Source organism: Eurytemora carolleeae, unplaced genomic scaffold, assembly GCF_000591075.1.
Source record: "Eurytemora carolleeae unplaced genomic scaffold, Eaff_2.0 scaffold356, whole genome shotgun sequence".
NCBI classification, from domain to species: Eukaryota; Metazoa; Arthropoda; class Copepoda; order Calanoida; family Temoridae; genus Eurytemora; species Eurytemora carolleeae.
In genome coordinates this window covers 20273-44212 of record NW_019396250.1, presented here as the reverse complement: position 1 = coordinate 44212, position 23940 = coordinate 20273, and the positions used below count along the sequence as shown (strand labels likewise).

Genomic DNA, 23940 nt, shown 5'->3' with positions numbered 1-23940 from the left:
TGGCCTTTGGATACTCGTTAAAGGGGCTGTAAGTATGAATTCAAGTGACCCTACACGAAAAGTGGGGAATACCAGATTTACAACTTGAAACTTTTACTGCTCAGCGGGGACAGAGAACTCCGGTGTTGGTCTTCAAAATGGAGTTCAAATTACCGTAGAACTGGATTGTACGCTGGCGCACAGAGTGAACACAACTCAGCGGACGCAACATATATTCTTAGGAAATCCACAATATTCGATGCCAATGCGTTTTTATAAATTAGAATGTCGAGACTTCTTGTTAATAAATATTAATGTTTCTTGAATATATAATAGCTCTGAAACTGTTAAATAAATAAGGAAGGATAGGCCCGTCATCATTTATTAGTCAATGTTCTAAAGGGGACTGTTGAGAATGAGAATAGAGAGTAAAATAAAATTTCCCTTGCAGTCCCTATTAAAAGTCTGTCCCCTAATACAACGTTATAAAACGACTCTCTAGATCAGGGCAACCCGTAAAACAACAAATTTGAAGAAAAAACGATTTTTAAAATTATTATTAAATGCTTTTAAATGAATACTGGTTAACAATGATAAAAAATCACAGATTAAATATTAGTGCAAAGTGAGTTTGAGACTAAATATTAAATAAACGGTGTAAAATTGTTTAGTGTTTTGTGTGGTTTCAATACAGAACAGCAAAGCAGATCATTACATTTGGGGTTCGTTAACTTGTTAAATATTAGGCAAGCTAGTATTAAATAAAAATAACGGCATTTTAAAGTAAACCACATGGTATCATTAGGGTATAGTTTTGTCAAATTTATTCTAATGAGGCGTTTTTGAATTGTTATCTTGCCTATGTATTTATTAATACTAGACAAGCAATAAAATGGCAAAAATTCCACACAAAAAAACGAAATTACTTACATCTTCAATCAAATTAAAGTAGGGAACTAGCACTTTTAAATCGAGTACAAGGTTGATAGTTCTGAAAAGCAGAAAAAGCACAGCCTCCGTTAAGCACTCCACCATAATCCTCTACATTTCACCCTCGGAGAGATCGAGTTCCTCCTCCGGAAAGTCGCCGACCTCCACCGTGTTTGGTTTCACGAAGCCTCCGTATTTTGCAGTACACGTGAAATATCTGACGTAAATGGTTTATCTCAAATACTGTCAACAATGTCGAGAAAATAATATCCAATCTAGAAATAGGAGAAGTTGAAAGTAAGCCTTGAGTTTGAGCCAATTATTATAAATATTTAAGGTACAGATGCAATTAAAGGGAATGTAGACGACATTTTATTTGAACATTCATTTGAAAAGTGGCATTGTCGATTCACAATCATACAATTTTCAACTAGAAAAGAAATTCATCAGGTTGTAAGTGTACCGTAGTGAATCGGGCATGTCAATGAGATTAAATGAGAGTAACCATTCCTTTTGCCGCCGACACTTCCATCATTCTTCCCTGTAGGTTCATCATACTGTACCCCAACCCACCAACCAGGCTGGAAATGGACTTTACCAACAAACCTATATTTAAAGAGCATCAGAGAGGAGAACTAGAAACATAAGAAATAAGATACACTTGAAGGCTCCGTTGCAATTGCTTCCTAACAAAGTTTGATTACATTTGGAAACAAACTAACTCATGTAAGCGAGTATATAATTACACATCACAAACCAATTGTTGTAAAGTCAAAATTGTCTTTTAAATATAGGTAAATATGAAACAATAAAAAATGTCATATATTGTCTTTTTTAAAGCACGTTATATATAGATTATAAATATCCTCTGATTTCTCTATAATAAACATGTTAAAACATAAGAAAGGCAATTCAATTAAAAAAATCTGCTTTCAGGTGAAATGACACGTTTAAAAATGTCAGTTTGTAAAAAAAAACAAATTAATATAAAAACCTGATAGCTCCTCTTTTCGGAAGTTGGCCTGGAACACGAACCTAAAATAAAATCAGTAATATATTTCTTAAGTTAATTACAAAACTGTTGGATTTTATATAAATTTTTATCTAATTTTTTCCTCTCTATTTTAAATCAAGTTATTGGTATATGTGACAGAAACATAAATTAAAAAAATGTTAAAAAATATTTTTAGAAATCCTTACCTCACATCTTGCATCAACTACCAACCCTCCACTCTCAATCCTACACAATGAAAACATTCAATATATGATCAAAACAACATAGTTTTTATTTAACAAAAAAAGATGTTTAAAGAGAAGACCTAAAAAAACAAGATTCAAAATCTTTAAAATAAAATAAAAGATATATCCTAAAATAAAATAATAGATATATCCTAAAATAAAATGAAAGATATATTCTCAAATAAAATAAAAGATATATCCTAAAATAAAATAAAAGATATATTCTAAAATAAAATAAAAGATATATCCTAAAATAAAATAAAAGATATATTCTAAAATAAAATAAAAGATATATCCTAAAAAAATCTTTAAAATAAAATAAAAGATTATTATATTAATTTTTAACACAAAAAGATGTTTAAAGTGATGAATTAAAAGAGAATAAGATTTAAAATCTTTAGAATATACAAAAAAATATATCTCATAATTTTTCACACAAAAAGAAAAAGATTCAAAATCTTTAAAATAAGATAATAATAATAAAAAAAGTTTAAAGCTACGAACTAAAAATTCAAGAAAAAGATTCTGAATCTTAAAGATAAGAAAAAGACAATTGCAATTTAGTTACAACAATAAATTAAAAAAAAAACTAGTTAGTTGTTATCTAAACACCTTTTTTCTTCCTCCAGTTCCTGGTTTTCCTTCTCCTTGGCCATGTTTGCCATCTCCTCCTCGTTATACTTCCCCAGCTTGTTCCTCCTGCAAATAATATTAATAATAATATAAAAATAATAATCAATATTTGTTCCCGGGGATGAATAAGTTTATTTTTTTTAACTCCGAATGGTCTGAAAAGTATAAAAAAAACTGTTGTTTACTTGAGATATGCTGCAACTGTATCCTGTTTCTTATTATATTCTTCTTTAGATAATTCAAACTTCTCAACTGCTGCAGTATTCTCAAACTCACCAGTAATTCTGAATAATAAGTAAATATAATATTTATACGAGATGTTTTTGTTGAATTAAAACGATTTTTTTTTAAATGAGCGATTTCGTTAAAAATAAGCGTTTTTTGTGTTAAAAATAAGCGATTTTTTGTTGAAAATAAACGATTTTGTGTCGTTTTTTTGGCAGTCACCAACTTCTTCTGCAATATAAGCGATTTTTTTGTTGAAACAACCCGATTTTAAAAAATATATAAGCGATTTATGTTAAGCGATTTTTTGTCGACTGATTGGGTGCCATCCAACTTTTTCACCCGATTAGGCTACTTTTTATCGCTTAATTACGACTTTTTAATTTAGAGTGCAGAGACCTTAGATATTACAAACTATGAATTCTGTTAGATTGAATAATCTAAGTTTGATATATCAAAGGTTTACCCCGTCAGGTTGCATATATATAGGGATTAGAAAATTTCAGTTTGTGACACAGACTAAATTTCTTAATATTGCCTTATAAAACAAGAATAAGTCTTAAAAATAAAAATCTTACTTAGAATCATCAATGACATGAAGCCTATGACCAGATTCTACAGGATAGGAACCTAGCAGTGCCTCGTTATTGTCGAACTCACAAACAGCCTGAAAATTATTAGTTGCCAATCAACTACGATGGTAAGCGATAATAACAAAATAATGAAGATTATTTTTTATTTGAGTTTTAATTTTTAACAAGCTTTTTTCAAATTACAAGTTTACACACAATTCCAGAGTCTCCAGAGAAGCTTTTTCAATTGAAAGGTACTCTCTGTTTCCATGTTTATCATTGCTGTTTAAAAGCTTGATACAAATTAAAATTGAAAGTTGTATTATTCCGTGGAAATGAAGTCAGCGCAACCATGAAAACAAGATAAGATAAATAATAATAACGTTTACCCAAAAGTGGCCAATACAAGAAGTTAAAAAAAATCTCCTCAATGGAATTATTATTATTTATTAACAATAACCAATAACAACTTTGGGTTAATTTATTTTTCACGAAAAAAGAAAAAAGTGGAGCGAAAACTGTTCATTTAGATTTTAAATAGAATAATTTAGATGATCAATAACCAAAGTATAAAATTAATAAAAAACGATATTTGTTCCTGTCACCTTATCATCTTTATCAAAAAGTGAAATCTTCATATTTGCAGCAGTTCCTCCAGTTATCATTTCTAGTTTCATCTTCAGATCAGCAATAGTTAAACTCTTAATGAGATAATCAGTTTATGTACAGTTTAACCCAGAACTTAGGAGTCATCGAAATAATTTATAGAATGTCGTCTTGACAATTTTGCAATGGGTTTTATAAAGGGATAGCCACTAAGAATGAGAATGTAAAGACGACCTGAAACTTATATACTGTGACGATACCTAGGTTAAATGAAGTATTCTGCCTGACATATAATCTTTTAATGGCTTATTTAATGATTTGGCAAAGAAAGAAACAAGTTCACAGTTGCAGGGAATCGTAAATATTAGGAAACGGACGGTAAGAAATCTGAACAGTCGTCTCTTAAATATCATTCTTTGTGGGTAACCCTGTACTACCATACCTGAATCTTAGTAAGCGTAAAAATAAATAAATAGCCATGAAATATTCGGGAACGGGTTTAAAAAGCTCAATATAATTATTCAATTAAACAACTAAATATCTGCAGAAAACGACATTTCTTCTTTCGATGTCTCCGAAGCTCTATAAAGATATTAATGTTAAGATTGTTATCTATAAAGGCCAGCACTAAAATTCGATTTATATTGATTTAAATTCCGAACATATCTGGAATATTCTTGATCAAATCAAATCACATCACAGGTTGTAGGGCTGGCCTCAGACTCAAGAAGTGAATCGGAGTTTTAAGTCGGTTTCATGTCTTAGTTTTTCAGCCCGGTCTTCTATTAAAACTTTTTTCTTTTGAAAGCAAAATTCTGATTATTTGCCTTGTCGAACTTCTTCTGGCTGTTGAATGATGTGATGTTACTGCTGATGATGACGTCCACCAGAGACTCCGTGATAACGCTGTACTCGGACATCTTAAATCTGGAAATCAAGAATAAAATGTGTATTTAGGTTTATAGAGAATTGGGAACTAAATCAAAGCTTGAAAATATCGTTTTCACACAAAAATTAATTCATTGATGTTTTAATTTTATATTTCTACCACAGACAAGATATATTTTTAGAATAATTATAATCACAGGTTTTATCTTTCATTGAGACGAACACCAAAGATGTCGATAAAACAGTTGGACCACAGTACTCAGTTTGCCGACAAACGCGTAAAACCAATAAAAAATTGAAGATTTTATTTTAAAAGTCTCTAAATTACATTCCTTAGCTTCATCAATCATCATATATATATATACAAATATTATTAACGTAAATGTTTAACGGAATTTATACGATCCGAGCCCGAATTTAATGAATTTGAGCAGCGTTTCAAATCAGTAGAAAACCGGTTTTAATTGAGCCCCGGCTTAAATTTTAGCCGCAGCTCAAATTCTTTAATAACGTCCTCAGGATTACTGAATTCATAAAAATAATNTCAATGACTAAGTGGACCAGAAACATACTGAAGCTAGCATTATATAATATATATATATGGTTGCATCTTGGAAAGATATTTAAAGCTTGAGTATAAAAATTGTGAAGGAAATTTTGCTTGAAAAATCTTTCCAGACAATTAGTTTATATTATATTAGTACATTTATAAATTAATCCAATATTTGATTAAATGGAACATAAAGGAGGTTAACAAGAGAAAAAAATGGCGAGGATAATCCTCGATGAAATTTAGGATTTGTCGTCTTCTAGCACTCGGTGGAATATGCCCCGGTTTAGGATGCCCAGGCAGCAAGCTCCGCCATATCTGGATCTTCATCAACCGGTTTCTTTGCCTTGGCAGCTGCTCTTGGCTCTGATGTAGGCACCTGGCAGTAATTTCAATAATTAATTGATAAAGTTTTTGGTGAATAAACTTTAAATTAAGGTTGGTATGAAAACAAATTCACCCATCTCCCCAAAAAATCAGTTAAACTATTTATAACACTGTTATTTTGGTTCGCAGCGTTATAAAGTTTTTGGGACAGAAATTTTCGCTTTATCGAGAACCTTCGAGATAATGAAGAAAAAATTTAAGTCCAAAAACTTTATAGCAAGTTGTGCCAAAATAATGGTGTTATAGTTAATTTTATGAAACATTTGTGTACTAGTCTTATTTCAATGTCTGTTTCTAGATCAAATAAGCTTTGAATCAAAGCAGAAGTCATAATATAAAGTTGATTTCAATTTCATTTTAATTTTAATTGAAAAAATATGTTGGAAATATCCAAATTTTTTTGGAAAAAATTCGAGAACCAATTAAAACTTTTTTGCAGACGTGCTATAATGTACAGGTAATTTAACTTTATAGCACGATGATTACTCTAAAAATGCCTTTTACCCCTTAAATGTTTTTAATCTAAGACTGTTTTTTAAATAATATCAATTGTATGAATTAGACGTTTTAAGTGATTTCTTAGGTAATCATTATAGATTTATAGATTTGTTCTTATTTTTAATAGCATAAAAAATCGAAGAACACCACTTATATTTTTCCAACCCATTTTCAGACAAATCTGTGTAATGTGTATTTTATTAAATGTTTCAAGTAATTTTTTCGTAATTTTTTATCATTGGTAACATTTTAAATTGTGTTACGTTAAAATGAACTAGTTACCTCTGGTAAAGCTGAAGGTACAGCTGGACCTACATCTAGAAGTTGTTTGTCTAATTCCTCCTGCTCTTCAAGTTCTAGTTCATCTCCTAGTGCATCAAGTTCAGCTTCTAGCTCATCCTCATCAAACTCCTGACATAAAAAACTTTTTCTTAAAAATGCTTGTACAAATCAGAATTAAAAAAATTACGAAAATCTTTAACCATCGGAAATTTTATGACTGAACTCGGAGGAATGAACATATTTTTTTTTAATATTTCCCTCTTGCCCCCCCCCCCTTAACAAAATGTCTAGTTGCGCGCCTGCATCTGACTGCCCCATATTTTGTTAAGGAAAAAAAAACACCTTTTTGTTTGTTTATTTTCTTGAGGTTTTAAACATTTTTTTAATATTTATTTTGATGGTAATTAATATCATATCGTTAAAACTGACGAGGGTCAACCCAGACCGAAATATATTATCAATAAAATGTGACTATATTAACTCAATGAGGCACGGGCGGATACAGGATATAAGCCAGGGGGGTTCTAGATTCTTTTAGGTACAAAAAATATGGAAGTAGGAACAATAAAGAAATTTTTTTGGCCTGAAAAACTCAAAGAGGGTTTAAATTAATGACCAAAGATTAAAAAAAGAGATTGTTGACTGGTCACAAATCTTTTTAACCACTAGCCAATACTTATTTTTGATACAGGGAAAGTAAAGAATGTAAACTGTAAATGCCTGTAAAGATCAAAAAAGCTCAAATCTTAAGTTTTCCCAAAACTAAAATTCGATAAAAACTTCCCGCAAGCTTGAGGATGTGTACAAACAGCTTCTCCTAAACCTATCCATTTTTATATATTAATCATTAATCTAATAAAAGAAGGGAAAAGGATAAGCTTCTCAAAATACAAAAAAAATTAAAACACTATCATTTCGCAAGACAGGATGGAAATAAAAATTCCCAAATAACTTATTTCAGAAAGCACTCAATTTTCCAAAATTTAAAGAAAAAATAATCATTTACACAAAAAATAGATTTTATGCCAATTCTCTCTCTCCCCCCCCCCCCCTCCAAATAATTCTAGAAATAGGAACAAAAATTTTCTGAAATCAGAAACCTGAAGACTTATATTATAATATTGTTCCTTTTATACTCATAAATCAAAATTCAAACAATGTTTCTAATTTTAAATTTACGTGCATATAATTTTCCTAGTAATTTTTTTTTCTCTTAACTTGCTTTATCTTCTTATTATCGACTAATTCATGTACAGTATGTTTCTTTCTTTGTAACCTATAAAATTCCTAGTTCTTTCTTTTTAGACCTGTTTTTGTTCTTTATTTTAAGTACGACATTTTTTCTTATATATGATTTTGTTTTTGTATTTATTATCATAATTCCTTCAAGTAACTTGAAAAATGGGTAAAAACGATTAAATAAATTAAGAAAATAGTTTAGCAAAATAGGAACATTTTTTGCCTCACAATTTTAGCTGGGGGGGGGGGGGCGAAGATACCCCCCCTTTGTACCCACCCTTGCTATGAGGTCCATCATCAACACCCAATTTTAAAAATTAAAAAAGTTTATTACTCACCCCTCCGAAAGCAACCGGATTTGAAATAGCTTCTGAAATCTCCTTTGCTACATCTTGTTGTTCAGCAATATCATCCATCATATCATGAACCTAGAAAACAAAACAATATTTATCAAAAGATAATGGTTTCAATCCAACAAAATCCTTAGCTTTATTTATTTATAACTGAGGGTCTCATTTGTCCTCTAAGTGGCCTTAGAAAAAACGAGTAACCCCGACCCGTCAGCACCCCATTAGAACTTGTTCTTTCTGGTAAAAAGTGTAAACAATTTAATTTGTTCATTTTATACATCCAGAAAAATGCATTTACAATTTAAGAAAACTAATATTTAAAAGTAATTATGAGAAAGCAAATAAAAGAGGAAAATAAATCGTAAAAAGGAATAACAATAATCAACTTCACTCAACCAGATTTTCTACCAACTAAAATATCACAAACCTTATCCACGTCTAAATCTGCATTGGCTTTCTTCAAAGCTTTCGCAGCGTCGTTCATTGTTGTCAAGACCGCCGTATTCGTGTTCGCGGATTCTAATCAATAAAAGATTTATTATTCAACGATACAATATAATAGTAATGAACATTGATAAAGCATGGAATTAAACTAGAAATATTTTTCTTTTATAATTATTCTTTGATAAATATTATGAAAGGAAAACAGACGTTGCAAGGGCAAAATATCTCTAATTTTCTATTTGAAATTATTTTTTTTTCTATCATATCATATCATATCATACAGCTAGGGATGCGTCCAACAGCTCCTTGACCTACAAGGGGTATGCCATCACAATCCCCTAATTGAAAATTTATTATTTTTAATTATATTTAATTGTGATTTACACTTGCAATGCTATAGAGACAATGAAGGATATTGCTAGAATTCAACACTTCTTCTTCTTCATTGTTTAAAGGATACCGGACATGTCCACCATTTAAAGGAGGGAAACTGCAGTTTCATTCAGAAGTTAAAGTAAGTCATAAGAATTCTCATCAAATCACGTCTATCAATTAAATTCAAAACTAACTAACCTAAAGCTTCCCTTTGCATCTCTATAGTTGAGAGGGTTCCATCTATTTGCTGAAGTTGTTTCTCGTAACGTTTCTTGCGCTTGAGCGCCTGAAGTGCTGCGCGCTTGTTCGTCTTAGCATTTTTACGCGCAGCACCGATCTCAAGGTCGATTTTTTTCTCAAGAAAATCCTGCTTTTTTATCAACATTTCTTCAGTTTCTCTCAGCTTTTGAATCGCCTCACCTTAAAAAGTTAAAGAGTTAAAAAAATGAAGTCAGGGACAGAATGAATGTTTACTTTTAATAAATATTTGTATAAACCGGTTTACAAAATTTGCTAAGCGACCCGAATTAACTTAAAGTGTGTACGCTGAAACATTATTCACGAATTGGAATAAAACCTCATCTTTGGCGTAAACAAATCTGGGGATTTAACCAATGATATCAGTTTAAGTTTAATATTTTCCAATCATTTGAAAGTTCCCAGCTAAGACCTCTTAAAAGTTTATGTATTATATTCTTCATTTTATTTAAAGTTTCTACCTGTGGTGACCGGCGCGGCTTTTTCTGATTTCCCGAACAATTTATTGAGGAACGCCATCTTTTATCTGCAAATAGAAAATATAAAAAGGCGGACGAAGGTTATATTTTTCTACATTAAGGTTTGATTGCAAAACAGCTTTATTGTTAAGTATTAAGTACTTAGTTTAAGAACAAATTCTCTTTTTTTAATTAAAAAAATAAATTCAATACATTTGCTTTGTTCAAATCCCAAAAGAAAAAAACTTTTACGAGAAACAATCACAGTTGAAAATAAATACAAGAAATTGTTTATGAATATAATTTACAATTGCTGATTAAGCTCAATGAAGGCACTGTTGTCATAATTTTAAGTGACTTTCCATTCAAATAAAAAGATTCCCTGGAAACCTTAACCTTTTAAAATAATATGGTTTTTCTGGCTTAAAAAAATTGTTTAATTTCTTAATTGTTTCTGAAGCAAGAATTGTGCAAATCACAATTAAAGAGAATTCAATAATTAAAATAAAAGTTTTTAAAACACAAAAGCATAGATATCTCATACTTGATAAGTAAAACTTTTAAGGGTGCCGTTGTAAATCGGAGGGTCACTTGAAATTACGTTTACAGTCAGTCCCTTTGAGCTAATTTTTTATGTTAAAAAGTATATTAATGAAGAGCTGAAATGTTTTCAGTTGTATATTCATATGCAAATTATTCTTTATCAATAGCACACTAACAAGGTTATTGTGACACAATGTTGCTACTTCTTAATTTAAATTGCAAAAACTTTTTTATGCATTTACATTGATGACCAGTATTTCTTGTTAAATACAATTATCGGCAACGATAGTTTGGTAGCAAGTAATGTTGTGTATTGTGTACCCTTAAAGCCATGATTCACATGTTGCGTCATGTACGCTTATCACTATAAAGTTTTTATCAAAGTAAATATTAATATTTAATTCTAAAAAAGAAATTAAGATTACATAAAAGTGAAATGTAGACAAAATGGAAATCTGAAGACTATCTAAATAATTGGAGGTATCTTTGATTGTCTACATATAATTCCTAACATATTTTGTTAGTATGTATTATGAATCATGATCATATTAATAATGATAAATGATAATAATAATAATAATAAAATAAAATAATCAATTATTCTGGTTGTGAGAGGGTTAGGAAAACAGGAATACGTACAGTTGCTGTGTGAATCTCCTTCGAATCTAAATATATTGTATATATTGTTCAATGGTCATGTGATAATAAATTAGCACAGAATTTAATAAAAACATTTAATAAAATCTTTATCTATTTTGTACGTCCAATCGTAACTCATTAACCCCTTGACCGATTTGCCTCAAATTTTGATTGGGTAACTTGGGAGAACCACAGGAATGTTTTTAGCTAGGTTTTAAGATTCTAAATTGTGAGGTTTATGTAGAAAAGCGGTGGGAGTATCTATGAGTACCCTAGGCAATATAATACCCGAAATTCAATCTTCTAGAAAAGTGAAGAAGCCCATTAGGCTGCAAAGATATAGTGATTATATAGCAAAAACTCAGTTCCTTTGGATAAATCTATTTGACGTCCCCACTACTCTAATAAAGTTTAATACCTAGAGCGAACACAGTGTTTGTGTACTGATATTGAATAGCAAACCCAACCACAACCTTCTCCATACTAGGCTTCACACCTAGCTGTATACCAACCTGCATAGGTATCATTATTATTATTTAACCAGTAGTTCAATGAAGTTGGGGCCGGTACTCCTTCGTTTATACGGTGTACAATTGTTTAGCACAGATAAAATCCTCCTAAATTATCCATTCTGCAGTGATGATTTTAGGAATTTTCAGTCTCTCCCTTTAGAGTATCCAAAATGATTTGTGATTATGACTGACCTTGTTACTTTTCCTCCAGACGACGACTTCCCTGTTATCCACATGTCCTGCTAGGTCTACAGCACCGTCATCAAACTCAGCAGCATCATCCCTGTGAATACAAACTATGAAACTGAAAGATTTGAACAAAAATTTACTTGTGGAACGAAGATTGATTACGTTCAATGGAAACAGTTCCGTAACCAGGCTACTAACCAACCATCAAACCAATAAACTACCCCACCAACAACCCAACCATCCAACCAACCAACCAACCAACCATCCAACCAACCAACCAACCAACCAACCAACCAACCAACACTAAACGAGTTTCTTCTGATGTATTATATTATTCAAAAGGTACAATACAAAAGGCAAAATAAACATTTACACCAAAGGATATAATATTAATAGAATATAATATGGCAACGTAGCGACGCAAAGAGACCAGATAAATAAACGGACCGTAAATATATTGAGTTCTAAAATAAAACATGGAAAAAAAGCTATATCTTATATATTTGGTTTGATTGCTTGGTCTGAAAGTGGAAGACGACAATCTAGCTCTTCCATAGGGGTCCCCCCAGCATCTTGAGAGATTGCAGAGAACTAAGATGCTTATCTTTAACTATTCTTCTAAAAAACTCCAATGTAGGAACCTGAGGCATCTACAGAGATGGAAATCCTGGCAGAATGATCTGGGTGCACAAGGGTCGGAACACGAGAGAGAACTGATTTGGCGGATAGAAAGATTGGTTCATACCCACTGACCCAGTGTCCAGGAGAGAGTTGAAACCTATTCTTTCAGTACTTCCGTCAACTGAGCAAGAATTCCTGCAGCTCCCTTTAAATTGAGGATACCAATGAACAGTAGAAGGCCTTTCTTGTCCACAGGGTGAGGGAAGGCGGATATGACATCAGAATGCTTCTAAAGGGGAACCCATCCCTTGCTGGAAACCCTCATACCAAGATATTCAATCTCAGGCTTGGCAAACTCGCACATATAGCAGGGTTAATGCTGAGACAGTGGAGGTGGAGACAGAACTTGGCGGACATGGCAGAGGTGAGATTCTGCATCAGGACTGGCAATGAAAACGTCATTTACAAACACAAAACAGTGAGGAATATCACCAATAATCTGGTCCATCATCCTCTGAAATGTGCAGCCGGCAGCCTGAGCCACCCAAAGCGGCCAAAAGAAGTTATCACTGCTGTCTTGGGAATGTCTTTTTTGGACATAGGCACTTGATAGCAGCCCTTGAGGCGAGATGTAAAATCAGCAATGTTGGTGAGAGGGTGTTATTATTATTATTATTAAACAGAACTTCTGGGGTATTTTTAATCCCCGTATGAAGCCACACCCATCAGTACTTCCCCTTACGATACGTGTACAATCACGCCTGGGGTCGTCTGTTTGTAAACCGCCTAGGGCATGTTCTATTATTGAACCCTGGATGTTAGCGTACCGGGTGTTGGGATTATCGGGAACCTGAGTAAGCCGAACCCCTAGGTTGACATCCACCAACCTACCCACCCCCAGTTGGGACATAGGCCCAGTTCAGAGGGTGGTTTATTCCTTTGTAAAATCAACAATGGCATTCTCAATTACTTGAGTTTGGTCTGACATAAATCATTTGTATTTATATTTCAAGTTTGGTTTCAGCTAAATTAACCCACCTGCTATTTATTTTAATATATTATCATACTTCATTGAGCCCAACGTCCTGTCTGTTAGCACTGCAAACTGGGCACATTTTCCACTGTTACCCCGTACTTATTTTTCATGAGATTTACCAATAGCAGGTTGCCAGACCTGGCCATATTCAGAATTTTACTTCGTACATAATCGTTGATATGCTCTTGAAATAACAAATGTATTTCAAGGCTTATATTAATCTATTTCACACCAGAGATTAGGTTTTTATATACTCTCCTGTTTTCACTGTATTTAAAGTCTTCTACAGATCTAATACACACCATGGATTAGATCGTTAACTAAACTCCTGCTCTGTATCTCTGGTCTTCTACTAATCTATTTTACAGCAGGGATTATGTTGTTAACTACTCTCCCGTTATCTCTGTATCTAAGGTCTTCTACTAATCTGTTGCTCAGCCAGTATTAGGTTGTTACCTAATCTCCCCTTCTCTCTGTATATTAGGCACTGTCTGAGTGTTTAAATCGCTGCAAGGGCACCAGGAGCCATCAGGTTTCTGAGCCATGTGTAGAGGACTGGCCCAGCTAGAGTTAAAGCGTCGAATGACACCTGCAGCTTCCATAGCAGCAAACTCCTTTCTGACAGACTCGAGCTTCTCAGCGTCTAACCACCTGGCTTTAGCAAAAACCGGTGGTCCAGGAGTTATGGAACAGAATGACAAACTGGATGCTTAGGAACAGTAGCACTAAAACCTTAAGCAGAGATTAACATCTGGATATTCAGCTAACAGATCTCTAAACTCTTCTGAGGTTGATAACAGTTCAGCATAAAGTTCTGAAGGTTTTCTGACAGGAACACTGTTTGGTTGCTTAGTCCGGAAGTGGAAGACTACAATCTAGCTCCTCCACAGCAAAGTATTTCTATGGAGACTTTTAATCATTTTTCAATTTATTGATAAAGAAGTATTCATAATTAACAAAAAGAAAATTCCTACCTTGGGGGAAGATATATTTGTCCTTTTGGTAGCATAACTTCAGCTGTAGCAATATCCATATTCTGGTCGGAGGCTTCAACTTAAATATATAAATATAAAAATAAACAGATAAACAGATAAACAGATAAACAGATAAACAGATAAACAGATAAACAGATAAACAGATAAACAGAGAAACAGAGAAACAGAGAAATGAAGAAATGAAGAAATGAAGAAATGAAGAAATGAAGAAATGAAGAAATGAAGAAAAGACTTGGTTGGCGGAGAGGATTAATGGCTGAAGCTGGTTTCTCCTCTATCTCCCCCTTGTCTATTTTCTCCTGCCTGATCCTGGCCTCCTCCTCCACCAACTCCTTGTACCTCGACAACTCAATGAACTCCAGCACACTCCCACTGTTAGTTGGGTTCACCACCTACAATATCCTTCACTGTAAACTAGAAACAAGTAGAAGATCAACTTTATGCAACAATACTGGTATCAGTTTATGAGTTTATGAGTTCAATAGTTTTCATTTTATGCACAAGTGATAACAGCAAATTTATTCGATTAAATGAAAGAAATTCAAAACATTTTTGTTTTCCTTGATAGCTTGATAGTTATGATTGGAAACATACAAGATTTCAATCTCATGTGAAATTAACGTTATGATAAAACTTAAACAGAAAACTTAATTTTATTCCAGTCGGACCCATAAAACAGTGGGATAGAAATATTCTAACCAAATTATAAAATAAAAATTTATAGGTAAAAATTATTCCCCAAGGAGAAAAATCCATGATATTTACAATGTTATTTTTATAATGTATACAAAGAAAAAACGGCAAAATTGAAGATGCATTTATAAGACACACAAAGATGACAGGAAAATAAAAACTACACCAACAACTGTACAAAAAACAGCCACCTACTGACCTTAATGACGAACTGTGAGACCTTGTCCTTGACGAGGGTGTCGAGGCTGTAGATGATGAGCTCCGGGACATGATAGTAAGCGGCCAGCTGGATCTTAAACTTGATACTGGTCGGGTTATACTCAGGTTTACTTAGGTTATGCTCACATCTAAACAAACAAGATTAATTTTAAGTAATTTTAAGTGACCTTTAATAAACAGGATAACATGTCCAAAGATGGAAAATAAGAGAGAAAAGTTGTTGACCTAGGCATTGCTGGTTCAACTATCTTTTCTAATAAGTTTTTATTCTCATTGACTAAAGTGCAAGGTTATCAGTGTCAACCCTGACATCCTATATGTTTTTGATTTGAATAGATTTCAGAAAACTAATGAGCTTCAATCAGAAATCAAAGTATTGATTTTTGATTGTAAAGCTTTAAAAATTACGAAATAAAGTTATGAAGAAATTATCAAACCCACAATTCATGTATTCATATAAAAAGTCCAACAAATTAGTTTTTTCAAGGACAACAATTTCAAGTAAGGAATTGAACTAATAGAAAGATCTTTTAATCATAAGATATTAATGGGTTGGATAAATCTTATCGTATGTATTAGGTTGCTACTTACTTCCTGCAGCGTTGAGATCTTTTAATCATAAGATGTTTATGGGTTGGATAAATCTTATCGTATGTATTAGGTTGCTACTTACTTCCTGCAGCGTTGAGATCTTTTAATCATAAGATGTTTATGGGTTGGATAAATATTAATAAATGTTTCAGGCTGAAACTCAAGCTGGGCAAACCTCTGCTCTAAGGTTGTCACCTAAACAATATTTGTCTAATATCTTCCTACCCAAAATGTTCCATATACAAAATGTTACATGTCAAATCAAATCAAATCAAATCAAATCATGTCAGACTTTAAGGGGTTTTCTATTCTCTACACCCCAGACTTTATCTGAATATATAAATTAAAGAATGAAGCGGAGACTTATTTGTAGCTTGCGATTATTAATTTTTCATTTTGATACTTAATAAATGTTAGTAGAAATATTAGGTAATTCATTAATCTTTCTTTTCCTTATTGGGCACTGGGCACTGGGCAGTCACATATACGAAATGTTAAATATGTAAAATGTTACTTTTACAAAATTCGTGCATAGCAAAATGTTGCCATACGATGTTACACTATGTATACAAAACTTTACATATATGTATATCAAACAGAATGCGTCAGCTGCAAATTTCACCTCTTCAAGAAATCGCCAATTACATATGTTCCCTATACAAATGATCTAAATAAAACTGACTGGGTCTTGGTAAAAATAATTACAAGTGCACAATATTATATATCAAAACATAATACTAAATTTTCTTACGTTGAATAGTTTTAGTTCCTCTGTGAGAAGTTCTGTCGGAAGATCTGATATTTCATTTAAACTAACTGGTTCAGCTGGGGTCACCTAATGTTAAAAACTTTGTCATCTTAGTTACCTCTAACTCTGTTTTATTATCCATTTATCTCAGCAACCTGAGCTGAAAACTTCAGAATAGGATATCCTTAATCCCGATCGGTTAATTAATCTACAGATTAATAACAAGAGGAGAACAAGCATTATTTAATCTCGAGATTAAGAAAAAGAGTGGATCAAGCATTAATCCCGATATCCACCATTCAAAAGTTCCCAGCTCTGATATCTTAGAACTAAAAAATCCGCATTATACCATCAGGTGGTAAAGATTTGGAGATGAGAAAATTAGAGTTTAAGTTGAGTATTCAGAATGAAATTTTCTCAATCCTAGTTGATTTGAGGGAAAATACTGGCGGATATCTCTTCGTTTTCCTCCAGGTTGTCCCAATTAACATGGGAATTCAGTGACGAATTCGAAATCGTCTTTGTTATGAATTAGCATTGTAATACCTAATTTGAAAGCCATAATATTATGTCTGCTAAAGTTTATTTTATGAAAGCGGTAAATGACTGTAAAGATGTGTTAATAATGTATCCGCATAATGAATAGTGAAAACGGACAAAGTTTACTCAATTTACTCTGTTTGTATACTGCAATTTTCTTGTTTTACTAAGTACAACTGTAAGCAGTCAAAAACATAAACTTGTAAACATAGTAGACGAAAATCTTACGGATTAAAGCTTTCTCAGTAGGTATCACTATATTAAATTAAAGAATTACTTTTAAAGACGATATCGAATTCGTCACTGAATTCCCATGTGACACCCTGTGTTTAAAAAAAACTAAAATAGCTACTAATGATATTTTACAACAAAGACGAGAAAGAAAATGGCTAATTCATTCCCATTAAAGTAAGAAAACCGACGAATTCTCCCAAAACAGTTTCTCAATGAATTTTATAATTAGAGTTTTGGGACCGAATTTAAATTTGAGAAAGGTTGCTGAACTACTTACAACTGGTTCAAATCCTGAATCACGAATTCAAAGTTTAAGATTATTGAGGATGTAAATTCAGGATTTGAACGACCTCTCCAAATCATTAAATTCGGTCTATGAATTAAAGGGTCTAGTTAAATATTCTTAACCCCCCCCCCCCCTTCTCGGAGGGGTTTCCTACCTCAACATATCTGCCTATATCCTCCCTACCCTGGATACCTCCTCCTAGATTCAGAGAACTCAAACCAGATCTTTTCCTGTCAATAAAATCAATTTAGAACAACACATACAATTATGTGTCTCCTATATCTCTGTTTGTAAAACCTATACCTAAAGCCCTATTTAGGAAGTGACGAGGAGTGACTAACCCAAACCTTGAACTACAACAGGAGCTGGATCCACATCTAATCATCAATCCTCATCTTCAAGCTCCAGAAGTTATAAAGTACTTTCTATTTAACTCTATACTTAGCCATGTTTAACGAATATTTTACCTTGTTGATTGAAAGCATATTTAGCCTAATTTTATTTTATAACTGAAAGTTTTATCTAAAAAATTAAAGAAAAAAGATTTTAAACTTATATATATGAAAGGAAGCACGCGCAATACCATCAATCTTAAAATGTAACCATGTATGTGTGTAAACATATTTACTCAAAAACATTCATTAAAAAATATTTAACTAGAGGCCTTTTTCAGACCAAACAATATGGTCATGTTTGAATGCAAATCCGAATAAATTCTCTACGATATAAACAAAAGGTTTGAGAAATACTATAATACTGTACATTCCTTAACGTACTGTATTACTTGTACATGGGAACAGTGTACACGTTGTTGTACCCTGATCTCATCCCTCCCCGGTGCATCGACAATATATACCCCTGTTCAGGAGCTGAGGACAATATCGTTGTATCCTGACCCCAGCTGACCGGTTTAAGAGAAGGAAGACAGGTGTTGCTCTGACACTTGTACAAGAAAGCTATACTATAAACAGTAGTTCTGGAGCTACTGCTGTACCTGTACCTCGACGGAAGAAGATTGTGCTTGTACTATATAATCCTGGTTTGACCTGGATAAGAAGGAGACGCTGTACTCTCTGGACCTGTAAACATGAAGCTGTCCGGTTATTGCAGCCATGAGTTATTTACAGGTGTGTTTTATCTCACGTACTGCTGTACCGTTGCTGTACATAGTACTTGCAAGCTTGACTATTATCTACTCTAACGTGTTCAGGACTTGAAGGAGAGTGTTGATAGTGAGTTGAAGATTGAAGGGAGATTGTTGTTCTTAACCGCGGAGTTGACAACCTGTTAGTTGGAGCTGAAGAGGAGTATGCTGAACCTGGGGTGAGAGCCAGATATTCTAAAACCAAGAAACAGATACCCTCCTGGTCTAGTGAGCTCTGACCAGAACGATAACAGGTGTGTTAAACGATGATTTAAAGTGAATTTAAATCTAATACAAACTATTTAAGGAGTAAACCTTTGGAGATAAGGGGATCTGGTTAAATAAACAGTCTCGTCAAGAAATATACCTTCGTGGACGGTGCTCCACGCCCTCAGTCGATGCACCAAATGTAAGCATTCTTTTTAACATATTTGTGTGATTGATTGATTGTAAAATAATGATTAGTTGATGGTATTGCTTTAAAATTTGTTAAATTATATGGAGCTGATTAATATTGTGATTTATTTTTTCAGTTTCCACCGCAAGACGTGCTTTCCTCGTTCCTAGAGTATAAATGAACTGTGGATATTTACAGAAACAAGCGCGTGAGAAATGGGTATGATGACTGAGCCTGCGTCCGGCATTTGGCGTGAAGACCTAATTGAAAATTAGGTGAGAAATGCACACTGTTTGTCTGTCTGGTTTTTTTGTCCGACCATAACTCATGAACCCCTGGACCGATTTGCCCCAACTTTCGATCTTAAAAACCACAATAATGTTTTATGCTTTAAAAATTTTATGTTTGGGGCTTTGAACATTTTTTTTTGCTGGGAAATTTAAATAAAAAGTACAAAATTAAAAATACAGAAAACAAAACAAATGTTTAAACCCCCCCCCCCCTCAGTTTGCACATTTAACTGTTTTCCTCACCTTGACACTGCGGATGAGAGTCCGAATTTATCTGAGAGTTGAAGATATGAGAGTTTACGCCCCGGGAACCTTCGGGACTCCTTCTCCATCTTCTCCTTCTGAGCTATACCACGGTAATAATCCTGCAAATATTATCAAATGAAAGGGAGTGCCCACCCAATTTAGAGGGGGAGAACGACTAGACAATAGACATGGTAGTTGAGCTGAAAATACAATGTTGTAGAGAATACTTTAGAATTCATTTGATACCATATTAGGCATTTTTATGGTGTACAATTTTTAAATAAGAGTGTAAAGTCTTATGTAATATTTCACCAGTCAGCAGAAAAGGTGTTTTGACAAATAGTTAATAACCCGGACAAAACATGTAAAGATGTCTCATTGGTATCAAATGAATCCTAACGGTTTTCCTCTACAATACTGCACTTTCAGCTCAATTACATGTATAGCAGGTCTCTTCCTTTAAACAAACGTCGCAATAAAATAAATGCTTTCCAATTATAAACATGGATATATAATTCATACTTTAACAGACAAAGCTTCTAAGGGTACTGATGTGAATCGGGCATTGTCATCTTTGCATGGAGGGTAACTTGAAATTAGGCTTTTCTAAACTTGTTAACTTTAAGAACTTCTTTATCTCATTTATTTAATATTTTCTTTAATAAGTCAAGCGATAAAAGCCTGTGCAAATAATAATTAAATGGGGGGGGGGGGGCTGTATACCTGGAGAGCGTTTACTCGTTCCGAATATGGGTTTGCTTGCTCCGGCCAACCCCCGCTAGCAACACCTTGATCCTAACAATTCATAATATTTTACTACTTATAATAAAATAAGTAAAAAAAATACATAACTTTAATTTGTTACAAATGTTACAACTTTATATTCAAAATAGAATCTAAGCCTTAGTACTTGTATTTTCTAAACTATTATGGCACGAAAATGTTCTACGAGTATACCAATCAATGCTTCAAAACTAAAGTTAGAAACATAAGCTTTGCACTCGCAGTTTTAAAATCTTTATATCTGGGGCTGTGAAAAAGTATTAAACTAAGTTAGAAAGGCCATACCCTGGGTCAAGGCCTGGCAACAATTAAAAGTTGGGCCAGAGTCATTTGAAGATTAAAATTGTTCATGACGTAGAATTATTGCTAAGCTCTCAAATAAAATCATTGTGTAAATTAATCTTACTGGTAGTCCAATATCCCTGGAGGTCCATCTACAAAAAGCACAGGCCAAGTAGTAAACCTTCTTAGCGGTCATCCGGGTTGGATCTTCCTAGATAACAACGCAATATTGTAATCAAATTAAAACAATTTTTTTAAATGATCTAACATTAAATTGAACCACGGTTAAAATCCACATATCACTTTTCAAAATTTTTAATTATCACGTCATGTTTGGAAAAAAGCGGAAAATCTGAATTTTGGTGGGTTATGTAACCTTTCCCTCCCCCCCCCCCTTCAAATCTTAGTGATAGAATTAGTTATTTGAATAGAAACCGCTACAGAAGATGCTACCCCCTCCCTCAAATCTTAGTGAGCGTATTAACTACCTGACTAGGAACAGCTACAGAAGCAGCCCCCCCTCAAATCTTAGTGAGCGTAATAGCTACCTGACTAGTCTAGCTAGGAGCAGCTACAGAAGAAGCTTCTCCCTCCTCAAATCTTAGTGAGCTTATTAGTTACCTGACTATAAATAGCCAATGAAGAAGCTCCCCCCCCCCCTCAAATCTTTGTGATCGTACAAGCTACTTGGCTAGGAACAGCTACAAAAGAAGCTTCCCCCACCACAAATCTTAGTGATCGTAGCTACCTGACTAGGAACAGCTACAGAAGAAGCTCTAGTGTTCATTGTATGGCTGCAGTGTGGGCAATCAAAACAGTTGGCACATCTAAATATTTTGCTATTATTTTTAACTCTCTCTATGACCTGGTTTATAGCTAAATAATTCTTTGTTTTTTCATTTGTTTATCAAATCATATTTAACCTGGAGTGTTTTATACAAAAATCGATTGAAAATATTAACATTTGAAGATTTGTGAAGTAAAAATTAATTAATCAGATGATTTCAATCTCCTAGCTTTAAATCAAATAGTAATTTATCAATTCTGGAATTCAGCTTTACTCCTACCTGAGTTGATCTCCACAACCTCTGCCTGAATTGAATTGACCTCTACCTGAGTTGACCCCTACTTGAATTGAATTGACCTCTACCTGAATTGAATTGACCTCTACCTGAATTAGCCTCTACTTTAGTTGACCTCTACCTTAATTGACCTCTACCTGAATTGACCTCTACCTGAATTGATCTCTACCTGAATTGATCTCTACCTGAATTGATCTCAACCTGAATTGACCTCTACCTGAATTGACCACTACCTGTTTTTCTTGAGCCTTGCTTCTGCAGATGGCATATTCTCCATACAGTTCGGACAGTAATGACTGTCCACCTCGTGGCTTACACAGAACCCGCATCTACAAAAACACTAGGTTTAACCTGGAGCAGAGACAAAACGATCTTTAAAATAAGAACTTCAGCGAGGCCCATCAAACCGTATAATTGTACAACTACTAGTGGACTAATGTTATGATTTCAAATAGTCCAATTAACATTAAACACCACAATTGTTCAGTTTATACTGATCGATTTTTCAATTTTAACGATGATTGTCAAGCCACTGGTTACAACATTTAATAAACATTTCTAGAATCATTTTTATTTTGATACCTTACCTCAGATCTAGACAATGTCGGCAGAAGTATAAACTTGAGATTGGTTTCCTAGTTCCACAACTACATCTGATAACAAAAAACTTTTTCCCCCAATATATTTAAAAAATGTTTTAATAAATTTGAGAAAGAAATCAATCCCAAATTAACAATTAAATTCAAAAAATTTTCAGATTAACACACAATCTGCTTCCTTAAAATTCATAATTTTGTAGATTTTAATTCATGGAAGTAATGATAAGGTTTACTAACCTGTATAAAACTCTTTCTAGAACCTCACTATCAAAAGGAGACATTATTCTCTGCAAAGTATAAACATATAAATAAATATGCATAATTACGTGAAGAATGAACTGCAAATTCATACTGCTTTGTATCATGTTTACACGGTTTTTTAGTTTTGTACTATTAAATGAGTACATGGACTGCCTTGACAGATTCTGGCAATTTTACACAAAACTTTTGTTCTAAATTCAGGACAAGAATTTCTGTCTCAAACTTCAGGACAAAATAAACAAGAACTTTTGTCCTAACCTTCAGAACATAATTAGCAAGAACTTTTGCTCACATGAGATCCTTATTCAGAGAGTATAGATCAATCTTAGACTTCAGGAATATTGAACTGTATCTCCAGGTTTGGATTAGAACTGTTTCTCAGGGGTTGGATTTGAACTGTATCTAAAGGAAAGTATTAGAACTGTATCTCCAAGTTCAGATTCGAACTGTATCTCCAGGTTAGGATTAGAACTGTATCTCAAGGTTCAGATTAGAACTTTATCTCAAGGTAAGAATTGGAGCTGCATTTACAGGTTATAGCCAATACTAAAATTAAAACTCTATCCCTGGTCCTCCCAGTGGACTATTAGGACCGCTTCCTGAGCTGCTTCCTCCAGAACTCAGTCTTGAAGATCCATCTTCCTCTTTTCTATCCTCCTTCTTATGTTTATGCTTTTTCTTCTTCTTCTTATCTTTCTTTCGTTTCCTGCTCGATTCCTGTCCCCAGGGATCCCCCATGTGTAAACCTTGAAGACCCTGCATGCCAGGGAAGGTCTGCATGCCCGGTAAACCCTGCATGCCTGGCATTCCTTGCATTCCAGAAAAACCTTGCATGCCAGAAAACCCCTGCATGCCCGGTATGCCCATCATGGGAGGCATGAAATTGGCGTTGGCATTTCCTTCCATCAAGAACTCCGGGATATCTAAACCTAAAATCATTCAATTTAAATTAAACTGATTTTTTGCTCAATTACTACATTTACCATACTCTTGTCTCCTGTATCCATGTTGAAAATGAACAGACATCTAACTCCTGTTTTATCTGTTTCCCCTGTATCCACCTACCTGATATTGAAAATGAACGGACATCTAACTCC

The 23940-nt window shown here is 33.5% G+C and overlaps 4 protein-coding genes and 1 long non-coding RNA gene across 10 annotated transcripts in view; 1 reads left to right on the top strand and 4 right to left on the bottom strand.

The window, feature by feature from the left end:
• Positions 1 to 518: 518 nt before the first annotated feature.
• LOC111699368 (tubulin-folding cofactor B) lies at positions 519 to 16578 on the bottom strand. Of its 3 annotated transcripts, none has more exons than XR_002764733.1 (10): positions 5012 to 5409; positions 4184 to 4279; positions 3585 to 3673; positions 2967 to 3065; positions 2761 to 2847; positions 2110 to 2149; positions 1904 to 1944; positions 1420 to 1515; positions 910 to 1126; positions 519 to 730 (listed from the first exon to the last, which is right to left on the bottom strand). XR_002764733.1 is itself a non-coding variant. In XM_023470039.1 (10 exons), exons 2-10 carry the CDS (start codon positions 5102 to 5104, stop codon positions 1021 to 1023), a joined length of 747 nt encoding a protein of 248 aa, XP_023325807.1. In that variant the 5' UTR covers positions 5105 to 5111; positions 16574 to 16578; the 3' UTR covers positions 519 to 1020. The 3 variants fall into 3 exon arrangements, 1 of the variants encoding a protein (XP_023325807.1); XR_002764734.1 differs by having other exon boundaries at positions 519 to 710; XM_023470039.1 differs by adding an exon at positions 16574 to 16578 and having other exon boundaries at positions 519 to 1126; positions 5012 to 5111.
• Positions 5628 to 9974, bottom strand: LOC111699369 (charged multivesicular body protein 4b-like). Of its 2 annotated transcripts, XR_002764735.1 has the most exons (7): positions 9917 to 9974; positions 9396 to 9617; positions 8806 to 8897; positions 8367 to 8456; positions 6790 to 6918; positions 5777 to 6001; positions 5637 to 5682 (listed from the first exon to the last, which is right to left on the bottom strand). XR_002764735.1 is itself a non-coding variant. In XM_023470040.1 (6 exons), exons 1-6 carry the CDS (start codon positions 9972 to 9974, stop codon positions 5909 to 5911), a joined length of 684 nt encoding a protein of 227 aa, XP_023325808.1. In that variant the 3' UTR covers positions 5628 to 5908. The 2 variants fall into 2 exon arrangements, 1 of the variants encoding a protein (XP_023325808.1); XM_023470040.1 differs by having other exon boundaries at positions 5628 to 6001.
• LOC111699366 (dynactin subunit 4) lies at positions 10021 to 23015 on the bottom strand. 3 transcript variants are annotated; one of them, XM_023470036.1, is made up of 17 exons: positions 22820 to 23015; positions 22571 to 22636; positions 22217 to 22312; positions 21650 to 21728; positions 21026 to 21112; positions 20560 to 20631; positions 19834 to 19955; positions 17914 to 17989; positions 16703 to 16786; positions 16034 to 16146; positions 15341 to 15488; positions 14677 to 14840; positions 14428 to 14508; positions 11800 to 11890; positions 11514 to 11607; positions 10515 to 11121; positions 10021 to 10248 (listed from the first exon to the last, which is right to left on the bottom strand). In XM_023470036.1, exons 1-16 carry the CDS (start codon positions 22987 to 22989, stop codon positions 11054 to 11056), a joined length of 1611 nt encoding a protein of 536 aa, XP_023325804.1. In that variant the 5' UTR covers positions 22990 to 23015; the 3' UTR covers positions 10021 to 10248; positions 10515 to 11053. The 3 variants fall into 3 exon arrangements, with proteins under 3 accessions (XP_023325804.1, XP_023325805.1, XP_023325806.1); XM_023470037.1 differs by lacking the exon at positions 10021 to 10248 and adding an exon at positions 15952 to 16004 and having other exon boundaries at positions 10579 to 11121; positions 16087 to 16146; XM_023470038.1 differs by lacking the exons at positions 10021 to 10248; positions 21650 to 21728; positions 22217 to 22312; positions 22571 to 22636; positions 22820 to 23015 and adding an exon at positions 21390 to 21432 and having other exon boundaries at positions 10579 to 11121.
• On the top strand, positions 19109 to 19570 carry LOC111699372 (uncharacterized). The gene is made up of 3 exons (XR_002764736.1): positions 19109 to 19157; positions 19211 to 19312; positions 19437 to 19570. It is a non-coding gene; the product is annotated as an uncharacterized LOC111699372 (long non-coding RNA).
• The window catches only part of LOC111699371 (transcription initiation factor TFIID subunit 2), a 19711-nt gene continuing 18639 nt past the window's right edge, over positions 22869 to 23940 (bottom strand). Inside the window, exon 17 of the mRNA XM_023470044.1 lies at positions 22869 to 23772. Coding sequence (XP_023325812.1) covers positions 23396 to 23772 — 377 coding nt within the window. The 3' untranslated portion in view covers positions 22869 to 23395. The remainder of the gene's footprint in view (positions 23773 to 23940) is intronic.

Excerpts from the sequence above, each read along its gene's own strand:
- LOC111699368 (XM_023470039.1), bottom strand. The coding sequence starts at position 5,104 with ATGTCCGAGTACAGCGTTATCACGGAGTCTCTGGTGGACGTCATCATC. Across the intron at positions 4,280-5,011 it reads GCCAGAAGAAGTTCGACAAG|AGTTTAACTATTGCTGATCT; the intron begins GCAAATAATCAG and ends TATCTCATTAAG. Across the intron at positions 1,516-1,903 it reads CCGAAAAGAGGAGCTATCAG|GTTTGTTGGTAAAGTCCATT; the intron begins GTTTTTATATTA and ends CTTTAAATATAG.
- LOC111699369 (XM_023470040.1), bottom strand. The coding sequence starts at position 9,974 with ATGGCGTTCCTCAATAAATTGTTCGGGAAATCAGAAAAAGCCGCGCCG. Across the intron at positions 9,618-9,916 it reads AGCCGCGCCGGTCACCACAG|GTGAGGCGATTCAAAAGCTG; the intron begins GTAGAAACTTTA and ends TAACTTTTTAAG. Across the intron at positions 6,919-8,366 it reads ATCCGGTTGCTTTCGGAGGG|GAGTTTGATGAGGATGAGCT; the intron begins GTGAGTAATAAA and ends TTTTTATGTCAG.
- LOC111699366 (XM_023470036.1), bottom strand. The coding sequence starts at position 22,989 with ATGTACTCATTTAATAGTACAAAACTAAAAAACCGTGTAAACATGATA. Across the intron at positions 21,113-21,649 it reads CTGTAGCTGTTCCTAGTCAG|GAAGATCCAACCCGGATGAC; the intron begins GTAGCTACGATC and ends GTTGTTATCTAG. Across the intron at positions 11,122-11,513 it reads AAACACTGTGTTCGCTCTAG|ATTCGAAGGAGATTCACACA; the intron begins GTATTAAACTTT and ends CAATATATTTAG.